The sequence below is a fragment of the Oncorhynchus masou genome, chromosome 10 (assembly GCF_036934945.1).
Source record: "Oncorhynchus masou masou isolate Uvic2021 chromosome 10, UVic_Omas_1.1, whole genome shotgun sequence".
Taxonomy (NCBI): Eukaryota; Metazoa; Chordata; class Actinopteri; order Salmoniformes; family Salmonidae; genus Oncorhynchus; species Oncorhynchus masou.
In genome coordinates, this window is record NC_088221.1 from 33,651,716 (window position 1) to 33,667,993 (window position 16,278).

Sequence of the window (16,278 nt, forward strand, 5' to 3'; positions counted from 1 at the left end):
GTTCTTTGTTGTTCTTAATTGACAAACCCAATGTCACTTTTATTTAACCCTTATAATCAAAATATGTTTGATCATTGACTATTGATTGATCCATATCTGATAGATGATTAATGATAAAATGCTAATATCTTCTCTCAGATCGCCCCCAGCCTCCAGAGGGCCCAGTGGTCTTCAATGAGGTCTACAGGAACTACATGGTGATTTCTTGGAACCCTCCTCTGGATGATGGTGGATGTGCCATCTCCAACTACACCATTGAGAAGAGAGACACAAACAGAGACCTCTGGATGCCGGTGACAACAGCTTGCACCAGGACAACATGCAAAGTACCTAAGCTGATTGAGGGCAGAGAGTACATCATCAGAATCTGTGCTGTGAACATCCACGGCATCAGCAACCCACTGCTGTCTGCCGAGACAAAGGCTAAGGATGTCTTCAGTAAGCTATTAGATAAATACTGAGTAGATATAAGTTACGTCCATAAAACGGAACCCTATTCCTTATATAGTGCACTACTTTTGACAAGTAAGGAATAGGGTGCCATAAGGGATGCAACCATACTAACTTTTGTCATTAATGCATTTTGCTTCAACTGATAAATTCTCTGTCCTATTGCAGAGGTGCCAAATGCACCCAAACAGCCCATTGTGCAGGAGATCTATAAGGATCAAGCCCTTCTGACTTGGGAACCACCTGCTGATGGTGGGAAGCCCATCACTGGCTATGTCATTGAGAGGAAGGAGACCATGACTAATAGATGGACTCGCGCATCCGGAAAAGACCGCATCTTCCCCAAAGTGGAGTACTTTGTTCCAGACCTCCTCGAGGGCTGTGAATATGAGTTCCGTGTCATGGCTGAGAACCTTGTGGGTCTCGGTGACCCCAGCCCTCCATCAAAGCCCATATTTGCCAAAGATCCAATTGGTAAGTGACTATGCAAAAATAAATTAATACTTTACAAAATTTCTATCAAATTTAATCAACGGTTTCTTCCCTCAGTGCTTCCAAGCCCCCCCGTGCTGCCAGAAGCTGTAGATTGGACAAAAGAGTCTGTGTCACTGTCTTGGCAGCCACCAAAGGACTGTGGCAGGGGCAAGATCTTCGGCTATCTTGTTGAGTTCACTAAAGCTGGAGAGGAGTGGCAGAAGGTGAATCAGACTCCTGATTCTTGCCAAAAAACCAAGTTCAAGGTCATTAACCTGGAAGAGGGAGAATATTACAGATTCAGAGTAACTGCTGTGAACTTTGCTGGTGAATCTGAACCTGCATACACCACAGATCCAGTGAAGGCAGAAGACAGACTTGGTAATTTCACATATAAATATAATTTGGGTAATTCATTATCATTGAAATAAAAAACTGAATTATAACATATCGTTTTTCTACCCCCAAAAGAACATCCTGAATTGGATGTTGAACTGGGTATGCCTCGTGAGTTGAAAGCCATGGCCGGAACCCATATCAATCTAATTGCTGGAATCAAGGGAATTCCATTCCCCAAAGTCACATGGAAGAAGAACGACGAAGACGTCCCCACAAGAGTTGACATTGAGATCAATCCGCTAGGATCCAAATTGGAGATGCGCTACTGTGTCCGTTCTGACTGTGGTGACTACACTCTGAACATTGAAAACTCATCTGGTTCGAAGACTGCCACATGCACAGTCCTCGTCCTGGGTAAGGGATTTTTCAATTCTGTCAGAAATAAATGAAGACAGATGTAAAGTGTTTCGCATGCTGGGTTGCTATAATTATGTTATTCTTTACTCTTTACACTATTAGACAAACCTGGTCCAATCCAGCACCTGAGGGTTTCAGAGGTGAGAAGCGATTCAGCCTATCTCTCCTGGAAAGACCCAGAGGACAATGGAGGAGCACGTCTTACCAACTTTGTTGTGGAGAAGAAAGATGTGGCAGCCGCACAGTGGGTGCCAGTGTGCTCTTCGTCTAAGAAACGAAGCATGATGGCCAAGCACTTGATGGAAGGAACATCGTATTTGTTCCGCGTTGCTGCTGAGAATCAGTTCGGCAGAAGTGAATACATTGAAACAACCAAAGCCGTCAAAGCCATGAATCCACTGTGTGAGTATCAATCAAACCAAATACATCAAGACCTATGGGTGTATTGTTATGTACGTGGTATCTTGATAACTAACTTGACATCTGTAATCTAATTGCATCCCATGTGGTCTATTTTCAGTCCCACCTGGTCCACCAAAGGACTTGCACCATGTAGATGTCGACAAGACGGAGGTCTGGCTTGTGTGGAACTGGCCTGACCGCAACGGAGGTAGCAACATCATAGGTTTCCTGGTTGAGTACCAAGAGGAAGGAGAGAGAGAGTGGGATGAATGGAACACAGTCAGCATCCCTGAGAGCCACATTAGTGGCCTCGAGGAAGGAAAGACTTACAGATTCCGTGTGAGAGCGGAGAACGCTATCGGACTGAGTAGACCAGACACCACTGTCCCCGTCCTCTGCCAGGAGAAGCTTGGTGAGATTTGCTATATATTTACTTAATGGTTTGGTTTCTCCAACAGAGATGAATCCTAGTTGTATACTGAAAAGCAAGTTTAATAGAGATTCTCCATTGAAAATGATTCTTATTACAGGACTAAACTTAATCTGTGTCCAGGACACCGCCCCTATCTGTATTGATTTGTAGACAACATAATTGCCATCATCAAACAAATTATAACAATTAACCTACATCTTCTTCTCCATCTTTTCACAGTGGCTCCAATCGTTGAAGTTGAGGCCAAGCTGATCGAAGGGATCATTGTAAAATGTGGAAGCACTATCAGACTCCCTGCGATCATGAGAGGCATCCCTGCGCCTACTGCCAAATGGTCCATTGACGGAGCAGAAATTGTACCCGAAGGCGCAGTTAAGATTGAGAGTGACAACTATTCAACAGTTCTCAGCATCAATGAGTGTATGAGAACCAACAGTGGAACCTATATTCTCACAGTTTCCAACCCTGCAGGAACCAAGACTCTGGCTTTGAATGTGACCGTTCTTGATGTGCCCGCTGCTCCCATTGGACCAGTCAATGTCCTTGAGGTTACTCCTGAGTACATGCTTATTGACTGGCGTACTCCAAAGGATGATGGTGGAAGCCCTGTAACAGGTTACATTGTTGAGAAGAGAGAGGCGAAGAAGGAAACCTGGGGAGGTGTGAGCTCTGGTAGCACAGCTACAAAGCTTAAGATCCCTCGTTTGCAGAGCGGTGTTGAATATGTTGTGCGTATCCGTGCAGAGAACAAAATGGGTATCGGCGCTCCTCTTGAAAGTGCACCAACTGTCGCCCAACACACGTTTGAAGCCCCTGGCCATCCAGGCAAACCAAACACATGGGACATTGCAGAAGATGCTCTCACAGTTGGGTGGACCATGCCATTGTTTGATGGAGGCAGTCAAATCACTGGATATATAGTTGAGCGTAGACACAAAGGCGGTAAATGGATCCGTGTCAACACGACACCCTGTAAGGATCTCAGAATCAGAGTACTTGGTCTCTTTGAGGGAAATGAGTATGAGTTTAGAGTTTTCGCTGAAAATATTGCTGGTTTCAGTGGACCTTCTCCCATATCAGACCCAGCAAAACCCTGTCGTCAAATTAAAGCTCCTGGACCTCCAGTTAACCCCAGAATCAAGGACTACAGTAAGGAAAATGCAGACCTAGTCTGGATTAAGCCCAACAAAGATGGAGGCAGTCCAATCATGGGCTACATTATTGAAATGCAGAAAGCTGGCGGAGAATGGGAGATCATCAACAAGGATGGTCACATTAAGCAGTGTGCTTACAGAGTTAAAGGCCTTGAAGAACACTCAGAGTACAGGTTCCGCATTAGTGCTGTAAATATGATTGGAGTTGGAGAGCCTAGAGAATGCCTTGGATCGGTGGTTGCCAAAGACATCATGATACCTCCAGAGATCGAGATGGATGCCTCAAGCCGTGAGCGTTTGACTGTCCGAGTTGGACATAACATCAACATCATCGGTTACGTGAATGCCAGACCCGATCCAGAGATTATCTGGAAAAAGGGTGATGATGTTTTGGAAACCGCCAAGCACACAACACTAACTCAGAACTTGCCTGTTGTTCAACTGAGAATCAAAGAGGCAACCAGAGCAGACCATGGAAAGTATGTTTTGAAGGCTAACAACTACAGTGGTGAAGCCGAAGCTACAATAACTGTGAATGTGTTGGATAGACCTGGACACTGTCAGAATCTGAAGGCCACCTATGTGACCAAAGACTCTTGTATGGTGTCCTGGGAGAACCCTGTAGATAACGGAGGCTCTGAGATTACAAACTACATTGTTGAGTGCCGTGAACCCAGTGTGAGGCTTTGGTCAATGATCTCATCTGACTGCACTAACCGCATGGTTAAAGCCAAACTCATGGAGGGCCACGAGTATTTCTTCCGTGTTTGTGCTGCGAACAAATGCGGCCCTGGGCCCACAGTAGAGACAAAACAACCAACCCTTGCCATCGATCCCATTAACATGCCTGGTGAGCCAGAGAACTTCCACGTAACCGACGTGGGTAAGAACTTTGTCTTCTTGAAATGGAGGAGGCCAGACTATGATGGTGGAAGCCCCAACATTGGTTACGCTTTGGAGAGCAAAGAAGCAGGAGCGGCAGAATGGGTGCCAATACACGAGGATCTGATTACAAGTACTTACTTCATGGCTGACAAGTGTGTGGAAAAACAAACCTATCAGTTCAGAGTGCAGACATGCAATGAAGGTGGAGAAAGTGACTGGGTGAAGACTGGTGATGTACTTGTTAAAGAGGAGATCCAGAAACCAGTGCTTGATATAAAGTTAGCTGGAGCCCTTGTGGTTAAAGCTGGAGAGTCTATCAGAATTGAGGCTGGACTCAGAGGAAAGCCTCAACCAGAGGTGAAGTGGGTGAAGGACAGGGCCACAGGAGATAACCCCAGAGTTAGTATTGAAACGGGCACAGATTACTCTAAATTCCTTTTGACCAAATCCAAACGTACAGACACCGGAAAATATGTTGTTACTGCCACAAACTCTGCTGGAACCTTCACTGGATACGCAGTTGTTAATGTCTTGGATGTCCCAGGGCCTGTGAGAGACGTGAAGGTGTCTGGAATCGGAGTAGACAAATGTAGAGTTGCATGGGATCTCCCAGAAGATGAAGGTGGATGTGAAGTTGATAGCTATATCATTGAGAAATGTGAGACAAGAAGAATGGTCTGGTCCACATACTCTGCTTCACTTGTCACCAACTATTGCAATGTTACCCGACTAGTAGAAGGAAATGAGTACATCTTCCGCATCAGAGCAGAAAACAAGATGGGGACAGGTCCCGCAGTGGAGAGTAAACCTGTCACAGCTAGGACTCAGTTCAACAGACCTGGACCACCAGAATCACCAGAGATAACCAAGATCGGCAAGGAGGAAATGACAGTCGTATGGGCCCCACCAGAGAATGATGGTGGAAAGTCTATCACTGGTTATATCCTGGAAAGGAAAGAAAAGCGCGCTGTCAAATGGGTGCCATGCACAAAGAGTACCATCTCTGAGAGACGCATGAAAGTCAGCAACTTGATTCCCAACCACGACTATCAGTTCCGTGTCAAGGCTGAAAATGAAGTTGGACTGGGAGAGCCAAGCAAACCATGCAGACCAGTAGCAGCCAAAGATCCAATTGGTACAGCATTTATGTATTTTTGAGACATTGTATTATTATTATTATTATTGGTTATTCATTTTGCCTGTTGGCTGTACTAACATGCAGACGTTTTGTTTTCCTTGATTCCAGAGACTCCTGGTCCTCCAGGCAGTTTCAAGGTAATTGACAGCACCAAGACGTCCATTACTCTTGGGTGGGCCAAGCCTATCTATGATGGAGGTGCTCCTATCATTGGATACATGGTTGAAATGAGAGACAAACTTGAACCTAAACAGGAAGTGATTGAAGCTGAAGCTGTTCCTGAAGATAAACCTGCAGATAAAGCTAAGCCTGAAGGTGAAGCTAAGCCTGAAGGTGAAGCTAAGCCTGAAGCAGCAGCAGGAGAAGGTGAGGAAAAATATGAAGAGGAAGCTGAGGATGAAGCTACTGCAGTTGCAGCTAAAGCTAAAGCTGAAGCTAAACGTAAGGAGAAAGAAGAGGGCTGGAAGAAGTGCAACACCGGTGCTGGTGTGCTGGTGCACACAGAATTCACCATTCCAAACTTGAATGAGAAGCAGATGTATGAATTCAGAGTCTCTGCACAGAACCAGGTCGGCTGGGGTCGTCCTGCTACGCTCAAAGAGGCTGTCAATCCCAAGGAGGTCCTCGGTAAATAAATACTTCTTGATATAGGCCTAGATGAAAACACATCCAGTTGTTATAGAACTGTAGCTTATAGCTAATATTGTATAATGATTTCTTTATGTCTGATGTATGTTCTCCCCCTTCTCTCACCCACTAACAGAAGCACCAGAGATTGACTTGGATGCCAGTCTAAGGAAGGGCTTCATTGTTAGAGCAGGCTGCCCCATCAGGCTCTTCGCTACTATCAGAGGAAGACCATCCCCCAAAGTCACCTGGAAGAAGCTCGGTGTTGATAACGTCGCCAGGAGAGGGCACGTAGATCAGATTGATACTATGTCCTTCCTTGTGATCCCTGAGAGCACTCGGGACGACTCCGGCAGATACTCTCTCACACTCTCCAACTCCGCTGGGGAGAAAGCTATATTTGTCCGTGTTAAAGTATTGGGTAAGTCACTGAGGTCTATTCTTTCACTTTTTATGTCAGTCTGTGGAATGACAGATTACTATTCACTGTGAAAGACTTTAAACAAGAAAAAAATGTATGTACATTTAATTCTTTACAATGTCAAATTAATGTTATTAGTTTGATTACAGTATAATTGTTTGTACTGTTTGATTACAGTATAATTGTTTGTACTCTTATATGGACTGTATCTAATATTGATGTTACATTTGTTGAACAGATACTCCTGGACCTGTGGGAGGATTTGAGGTCTGTGATGTGACAAGCACCGGTTGTCAGCTGTCTTGGCTCCCTCCAGATAATGATGGTGGCTGTCAAATCCAGAACTACATTGTTGAGAAACGTGAACTCGAAAAGAAGACTTGGTCAAATTGTATCAACGACTTGAAGAAAACAAGCTTCAGAGTCACCGGCCTCACACCTGGCTGTGACTACTACTTTAGAGTTATGGCAGTCAATAAATATGGCATTGGTGTTCCTAAAGACTCTCCAAAAGCCTACCTGACAACTGATCCTATAAGTAAGTGCACTGTTACAGTATGTGTTATATTGTAATTAAATAGTGGATAGTGTGAGTGGATTTTCTTGTTTTGTGTTTTGAATCACAAACATATCACATTTCTTTAAATAGGTGAACCTGATCCACCCAAGAAGATGGATGTCTTGGAAGTGACAAAGAACAGTGCCACTCTGGGATGGCTGAAACCTTTGAGGGATGGTGGAGCTAAGATCAATGGCTACATGGTTGATTACAAAGAGGATGGCGAACCTGAAGACAAATGGACACCATATTCCGTTGTTAAAGACTTAACCATTGTAGTCGTTGGACTTAAAGAGGGCACAAAGTACAAGTTCAGGGTTGCAGCAAGAAACGTGGCTGGAACCAGTCTGGCAAGAGAAGCTGAGGGAGTATTTCAGGTCAAGGAGCAGCTGAGTAAGTCGCAAATATATTTTTTTAAATCCCAGAATTACCTTGTCTGGATTTAGTTTGGTATTCAAAAAAGTGTTCCTGTTGCACACCTTTTTAAGTCCTCATTTTAATAACATGTTTTCCTCTCTTTTTTAGTGGCACCAAAGATCATCATGCCTGATAGTGTCACAGTAAAGGCAGGAGAGAAAATGAGAGTTGACGCTATTGTGGCTGGAAAACCTACACCATTCTGCAAATGGAGGCAAGGAGCCGATGATCTGTTGACATCTGATCGTCTCATGGTGCAAAAGTCTCCAAACTGCATTTCACTAATCATGAAAGACGTCTCGAGAAAGGACAGTGGTTATTTCAGTCTTTCTGCTGAGAACAGCACCGCCAAAATAAGCCAGATCCTTAGAGTCATAGTACAGGGTAAGTTTTATTGAGTAAACTCGAAATAGTTGACTAACACACTGCCAGAATGCATAGCCTAAATGGATGCTGTTGGTACATGTCTTCATTGCACAGATAAGCCTGGGCCTCCTGATGCTCCCCTGGAGATCGCTGAGCTTGATATTGATGCCTGCACACTTCAGTGGAACCAACCCAGTGAGGATGGTGGAAGCAACATCACTAACTACATCATTGAGAAGTGTGATGTGAGCAGAGGAGACTGGGTCACAGCTTCTGGCTCATGCACTACAACCAGCTACAGAGTTGGCAAGCTTACCCCTGGAATGGAGTATGGCTTCCGTGTCCGAGCTGAGAACAGATTTGGCATCTCGGAGCCAATCTATTCAGAAAAAATTATCGCTAGATATCCCTTCGGTGAGTTAAACAAGACAAGGTATAAGCATGGGCCCCCCCACCACCCCAAAAAAGCCTACTGTACAATGAATTATGACTTTCTAAGTAATCTAGGCCTCAATTCAATCAGATCCGCTTTAGCCAACATCAACAACATGGAACTGTGTTATAGCTGTCAATTTCACAAGTGGCTCCTGGCATTATACCCAAAGTGGACATTGCCATTGGCTGCATCAAACCAATGCAGCCTTGTTTACAAGTTCGAACACTGGAATGTGAGATGTAATCTACACCTCGTTGATAGAAAACCTCATTATTTTGTAATTATTTCTATATAGCCTACACTTTCTTGTTCTGAACATCTAACGCGAGTGGGGCGGGTGTGGCTTTGTAACAATGATCGCAAGAGCAGCTTCTCATTGATTTGACGGCTCCTAGTTAGTTCCACCTCCGCCATCACCAGAACATTCGTTATGCCGGTGTCTACTGTCGCCGGTTAACGTTGATCGGATTGAATCTAGGCCATATTCTGTTTGTTAATCTTGCATCTTGCAAACTAACTCCACATTCTAATTCCAGATGTCCCAGGCGAGCCCAGAAATCTGTGTATCACGAAAGTTAAGAGTGAAGCAGTGTCTCTGTCCTACGAGACCCCATCAACTGACGGTGGCAGTCCTCTTACCGGATACTGCATTGAGCGTAAAGAGAGGAACAGCCTTCTCTGGGTAAGAGCAAATGAGTCCGTTGTCCGCGGACTTGAATACAACTGCACAGGCTTAATGGAAGGTCTGGAATATGCATTCAGGGTGTCTGCCCTCAACAAGGCCGGCCAGGGTAAACCAAGCAAACAGACTGACTGGGTCACAGCAAGAACACCCATCGGTGAGTTATGAGTATGTGATGTGCGGCTTACCGTGTCCCTCACTGGCTTTGAAATCTGCAATCTGTCAATTAAAACTGTTGTAATTTTCTTATTCTAGATCCACCTGGGAAACCTGAGGTAATGGATGTGACAAAGAGCACTGTTTCACTTGTTTGGACTCGCCCCCAAAATGATGGAGGCAGCAAGCTCATTGGATACTATGTGGAGTACATGAAGATTGGTCAAGAAGTAGAGAAATGGGTTCGCTGCAATGCCAACTGCCAGAACGTCAAAGCAGAAGACTATGTTGTAACTGGCCTGGAGGAGGGAGCCCAGTATCACTTCAGAGTTTTCGCCAAGTCAGCAATCAACATCAGCTTGCCTTCTCAGATCTCAGATGCCATTCCAGTGTTTGCAGAGAATGGTAAGGCACTGCGCCGTCAGAACATTGACAAAACAATTTTTTTTTTTATCCATCTAATGACTAAATGCAATTTTTTTAATCCCAAAATGATTCAAAATAAATGTGAATGCATGGTCAACACAGACCTTTTACTTGATGTGATGTGTCTCTTGTTTCTCCAGTTCCCCCCAGGGTCGAGCTGGGAGTGGACATGAAGAACATGATCATAGTGAAGGCTGGAGAAAATGTCTCCTTTGATGCAGTAGTGTTTGGAAAACCACTGCCCAAGGTTACATGGAAGAGAAATGGTGTTCCATTGAAACTGGTTGATGGGATGAAGATGACACAGAAGAGACACACACACATTCTGGAATTGTTCTCTGTAGCAAGGAAGGAGTCTGGAGAGTACACTATTTTAGCTGAAAACCCCAATGGCACTAAATGTGCCAATATTAAGCTCAAGGTTCTAGGTATGTGAAATTATAACAACAGTTAAACTAAATGTGTCTTTTTATTATTGTGCACAAATTCCAAACTGATGTTGTAGCTTCATGCTAATACATTTTATTTTTGTATTTGTATATACTCAAACTCTTTATAACGGCTTGAGATATGTTAGTGTGAGGTATATGAATGTGTTTGTGATGGTCTGCAAGAGAATACAGAATACAATATTCATATATTCACAATCAACTGTTGATGTGTAATATAATCTGTGTTCTCCTTAGACAAACCTGGCCTACCAGCCGGAGTGAAAGTCACCAACTGTTGATGTGTAATATAATCTGTGTTCTCCTTAGACAAACCCGGCCCACCAGCCGGAGTGTAATATAAAGTTCTCCTTCAAACCCGGCCCAACTGTTGATGTGTAATATAATCTATGTTCTCCTTAGACAAACCCGGCCCACCAGCCGGAGTGAAAGTCACCAACTGTTGATGTGTAATATAATCTGTGTTCTCCTTAGACAAACCTGGCCCACCAGCCGGAGTGAAAGTCACCAACTGTTGATGTGTAATATAATCTATGTTCTCCTTAGACAAACCTGGCCCACCAGCCGGAGTGAAAGTCACCAACTGTTGATGTGTAATATAATCTATGTTCTCCTTAGACAAACCCGGCCCACCAGCCGGAGTGAAAGTCACCAAGGTGTTTGCGGACCGTATTAAGATGAGGTGGGAGCCACCTATTGCAGATGGAGGCTCTGAAATCATCAACTACATCATTGACAAACGTGAAACCAGCAGAGCGAACTGGGCTCTGGTCACCTCCAATATCAATGGTCAACTGACCGATTGCACAGTAGATAAACTCATGCAGGACCATGAATACCAGTTCAGGGTCAGTGCTGAGAACCAGTATGGTATTGGAGACCCCATCCTCACTGACCCTGTCATGGTCAAGAATCCATATGGTAATATTTCAAACCATTTTGAATACACATTTCTATATTTAAAAAAATATATATATATATATTATATATAATATTTTAGTTTGATTGCGTTGGAAACAGTGGGACTTCTTCTGCTTGTGCAATGTTTAAGTGTTTTCTTCTTCTCCTTCTCTCTCTTTCTCTCTCATTTGCAGATGTTCCTGGTCCTAGTGAGCCACCAGTTATTACCAACATTACAGCCAATTCTATGACTGTCAGCTGGAAAGCGCCTGCTGATGATGGTAAAGCTACCATTCTGGGTTACATGGTTGAGAAACGTGAAGCGTCAGAGCTCAACTGGGCTAAAGTCAACCGTAAACCAGTGATTGACAGGAGCATAAAAGCTGCCCAGCTCTCAGAGGAATCTGAGTATGAGTTCAGAGTGATTGCCATGAACAAAGCTGGATTTGGCAAACCAAGTGATGCATCCAATGCTGCCCTTGCCGTGGATCCTGTGTGTATGTATAACAACAACATTTGCTCACTTAAATCATTAAGGATTACATGTCCCAACACTTCTCGCTGACATTCTCTTATGTTCTTCCATCTTCAGATCCACCTGCACCACCTGCTTTCCCTAAAGTTGTCGACTCAACACACAGCACCATTAGCTTGTCTTGGACCAAGCCTGCTTACGATGGTGGTTGTGAAATCTTTGGCTACCTTGTCGAGTGCAAGAGAGCTGATGCAGCAGACTGGACGAAGTGCAATGTGCCCAAAAATCTGCAAGAAACCAAGTTCCTGGTTACTGGTCTCATTGATAAAACAGAATATGTGTTCCGTGTCTTTGCTGTGAACAAGATTGGATACAGCGAGCCAAGTGAAGTTCCTGGGAAACACGAGGCCAAAGACATCCTGAGTACGTCAACATTATCAGAAAACTCTCAAGTCTGTACAGAACAATTACTAATATAAGTAACCCACACAATTGTAAATAAGCATGTAATGCACTACTATCTATTCAACTAAAATACATCCATGTCTTGTCTAACTCTCTACTACTTTCTATTTTAACTTGTAGTTGCCGCTGATGCTGAGCTGGATGCTGACCTTCGCAAGGTACTGGTCCTGAGAGCCGGAGTCACAATGAGACTCTATGTGCCACTGATAGGACGTCCCCCACCCAAGGTGGTGTGGACCAAGGTCAATGCCAACCTCAAAGAACGAGCAGGAATCATGATCAAAACGTCTGAATGGGATACCCTTATGTACATTGAGGATATCAACAGATATGATGCTGGCAAATACATTTTGTCGCTTGAAAACGACAGTGGAAAGAAGTCTTACACTATCGTCGTGAAGGTCCTAGGTAGGCTATGATTCTTGTCTTAAGAGAATATTATTTGGAGAAACAAAATTTGGTTTTACCTTCTACATAATGCCATAAAATAATATAATGTATTATTTTTTCTGTAGATACTCCTGGTCCACCACTGAATCTAATTGTGAAGGAAACATCTCTGAACCATGCATCCATCGGCTGGGATCCTCCTCTGATTGATGGAGGAAGCCCAGTGAAGAGTTACATTGTTGAGAAGCGTCTTGCAGAGAGAAAGGCGTGGTCCTGTGTCATAGCCAAATGCCCCAAATCTACTTTCAGGATTCCTAACTTGGAAGCTGGACAAGCCTACTGTTTCAGAGTCTTGGCTGAAAATAACTATGGTATAGGAGAAGGTTGTGAGACTGCCGGAGTTGTAAGAGCTTCAGGTATGGTTTATTGGATGTGATCATGTTTTTTTAACTATTAGATGTTAAATGCCATTTGTTAGTTAGATTTTTAATAATCAAATGACCTTGTTATCTGATTTCAGAACTACCTGGAGCAGTTATAGATTTTAAGGCACTGTCGATCACTAAAGATTCCATTCATATTGGCTGGAAAAAGCCAATCAGTGATGGTGGAAGTCACATCAGTGCTTATCTTCTGGAGCTTCAGGAAGGTGAAGAGAAGTATACGGAACTAGTGAAAGGAAAGGTCATGTCACATATGATGGTTGAACTTAAAGAAGGAAAGGAGTACTCTTACAGAGTGAAAGCAATCAATGAGTCTGGAGAGGGACCACCTTCGGAGCTCACTGTGATCGCTAAAGATCAAACCAGTAAGTCCAGTAGTCCAGTGTTAATTAGCTAGGCTATTAAACCACTCGTAACATACACCGGAGACAAAATGCATGGCCATTTTAGATATATATCTATATCTATTGGTAATCTTCAAGTTTTTTTTCAACTGTTCCTAATATTTCTAGCATAAATGTGTTCTATTTTAGCATTATGTTACTGCACTTATAATTTTATCTGGTTCATAGATTAATAAGCATTGTGTTCCTAACTTGCAGTCGCACCTGATTGTGACTTGAGTGGCATCCCAGATCTGTGTTATGTTGCCAAGGAGGGAAGCACAGTCCGTATCAACGTCCCTATTGTTGGCAAACCAGCTCCTTCAGCCATCTGGAAGAAGGGACATGTTTCTCTGGGAGACAGTGGAAGAATGTCAGTTGAATCTACACCTACTTTGACAACTTTGCTCATCCGTGATTGCCAGAAAGGTGATGCGGAAAATTATACAATCCTGCTAAGAAACACTGCAGGAGTCAAAGAAGCAAAGATGCAGATAAAGGTGGTTGGAAAACCAGGAATCCCAACAGGACCATTCAAGTTTGATGAAATCACTGCCGATGGAATCACTCTGGAGTGGGGTCCACCAAAGGATGATGGTGGGACTGAAATATCCAACTACATTCTGGAGAAGCGGCAATCAACGGCCAACAAGTGGGCTACTGTGGCATCTGCGATCCAGAAGAATACTATGAGAGTTACCAGGCTCCATGATGGTACTGAATACATCTTCAGAGTGTTCGCAGAAAACAAATATGGAGTTGGAGAATGCCTCAAATCTGACCCAGTGGTGGCTCAGCATCCATTCAGTGAGTTCTTGTCATACATTGAAAATATAAAATAAAATGCTTGAAAGGAAGAGTTATTAGGACTTCAGAAATCTGTATTCATCAATAGTTTGATGATTGATTGATATATGTACTATATGGCAATAATTTCACGAAACTGAAAACATTCTTGCTTCACCAGATGTGCCTGATGCACCTGCACCACCAGAGATTGTGAGCATTCGCCATGAGTCGGCCATTTTAAATTGGACTGAACCTAAAGAAAATGGAGGCTCACCAATCACTGGTAATTATGCAAACAGTATTTTTAGTAATCCATAGAATTTCCATGGACTATAAGGAAAATGGACATGGACAATGAACTATTCCTTATATTATTGTTGAAAGCATTTGCTGAATGGTAAATAATAATGTATTGTTGTTATTATTATTATTATATTTGCAGGCTATCATGTCGAATTCAAAGAAAGGAACAGCTTGATGTGGAAGAGAGCCACTAAGACCCCTATTAGGGTAAAGGACTGCAGAGTGACTGGACTGATTGAAGGCCTGGAGTATGAATTCAGAGTCATGGCAATGAATGCGGCCGGTTTAGGAAGGCCAAGCAGGGCAACAGAACCAGTCATCGCCCTTGATCCAATTGGTACATTTTTTCATTGTCTTTCTCTTTCTGTCCTATTGATATCATATGAAATCCTTCAACATGTTCTCTAATCTTGCTAATCTTGATAATTTACTGGATTTTTTGTTTCTCCACAGATCCTCCTGGTAAGCCTGATGTCATCAATGTAACCAGAAGCACTGTAACACTTATGTGGACTGCACCCAAGTACGATGGTGGACACAAACTGACTGGCTACCTGGTTGAGAAACTGGAATTGCCAGGAAAGACATGGATGAAAGCAAATCATATCAATGTCCAAGGCCTTGCGTTTACTGTGCAAGACCTGACAGAAGGCAGCAGCATGGAATTCAGAATCAGAGCTAAGAATGCAGCTGGTGCAATCAGTGTTCCTTCAGAGCAAACTGATACCCTTATCTGCAAAGATGAGTATGGTATGTTTTTTGTTTTTTTTCTACTTCAAAACAAAGCCAATAGAATAGGACATGGAAAGTAGCCTAATTTCTCTCCCTCATTTGTTCACAGAACCACCAAGCATCTCTATCGATCCAGACATGAAGGAAGGTGTCTCTGTCAGAGCTGGGGACACCATTGTGGTATCTGCTTCCAAGATCCTTGGCAAACCTCCACCTACAGCTGTGTGGTCCAAGGCAGGAAGAGAATTCAAGACCTCAGATATTGTCCAAATCACAAGCACTCCAACTACTTCAACGTTGTCTATTAAATATGCCAGCAGGAAGAACACTGGAGAGTACACAATTACAGCCAGCAATCCTTTCGGTATCAGAGAAGAACATGTTAAGGTCAAGGTTCTTGATATCCCTGGACCTCCAGGCCCCATTGAAGCTAGCAGTGTGTCAGCTGAGAAGTGCACATTGACATGGTTGCCACCAGAAGAGGATGGTGGCTGCGCAATCAAATCCTACACACTGGAGAAGAGAGAAACAAGCCGTCTTCTCTGGACCAAACTTGCTGAAAATATCTTTGATTGCAGATTTGTTGCAAACAAGCTTATCAAGGGCAATGAGTACATCTTCCGTGTGTCTGCAGTGAACCAGTATGGCACTGGTGATGGAACACAATCCGGCCCAGTCAAAATGGTTGACAGCTTTGGTAAGTTGCATGAATATTCAGAATGTTCTATTGGCGGTACTGTAATTATTTCCACATCATTGTTAATATATTTTGCTCCTCCTTTTCTCCAGGCCCACCAGGCCCACCCGGAGTCCCAGAGATTGACAATGTCAGCAGGAACGCTGTCACCATTTTCTGGAAGAGGCCAATTAAAGATGGCGGAAGCGATATTAGAGGTTATCAGGTTGAGAGGAAAGAGAGAAGAGGAATGAGATGGGTGAGAGCATCGAAGAAAACGGTCTCTGACCTACGTTACAAAGTACAAGGACTCACAGAAGGTGTTCAATATGAATTCAGAGTAACTGCAGAGAACAAAGCTGGCTTTGGGGAACCAAGTGGACCATCTGCCCATGTAATGACAAAGGATATTGTATGTAAGTAAACACAAAGGGTAATTTTCAAAACAAATTATTTATTCCAGGCCGTCATTGTAAATTAGAATGTGTTCT

General features: G+C 43.4%; 1 protein-coding gene across 1 annotated transcript in view; it reads left to right on the forward strand.

Annotated features, from left to right (window-relative positions):
- LOC135546846 (titin-like) overlaps positions 1-16,278 on the forward strand; it is a 174,075-nt gene that overhangs the window by 113,446 nt on the left and 44,351 nt on the right. Inside the window, 29 exon segments of the mRNA XM_064975418.1 lie at positions 139-438; positions 619-924; positions 1,000-1,305; positions 1,396-1,677; positions 1,783-2,082; positions 2,201-2,494; positions 2,735-5,689; positions 5,801-5,967; positions 6,139-6,319; positions 6,456-6,740; positions 6,979-7,278; positions 7,390-7,692; positions 7,825-8,100; positions 8,197-8,496; positions 9,055-9,357; positions 9,456-9,761; positions 9,923-10,210; positions 10,850-11,152; positions 11,326-11,628; positions 11,724-12,029; positions 12,192-12,479; positions 12,587-12,877; positions 12,982-13,269; positions 13,507-14,094; positions 14,255-14,359; positions 14,519-14,716; positions 14,833-15,129; positions 15,221-15,808; positions 15,901-16,203. Coding sequence (XP_064831490.1) covers positions 139-438; positions 619-924; positions 1,000-1,305; positions 1,396-1,677; positions 1,783-2,082; positions 2,201-2,494; positions 2,735-5,689; positions 5,801-5,967; positions 6,139-6,319; positions 6,456-6,740; positions 6,979-7,278; positions 7,390-7,692; positions 7,825-8,100; positions 8,197-8,496; positions 9,055-9,357; positions 9,456-9,761; positions 9,923-10,210; positions 10,850-11,152; positions 11,326-11,628; positions 11,724-12,029; positions 12,192-12,479; positions 12,587-12,877; positions 12,982-13,269; positions 13,507-14,094; positions 14,255-14,359; positions 14,519-14,716; positions 14,833-15,129; positions 15,221-15,808; positions 15,901-16,203 — 11,310 coding nt within the window.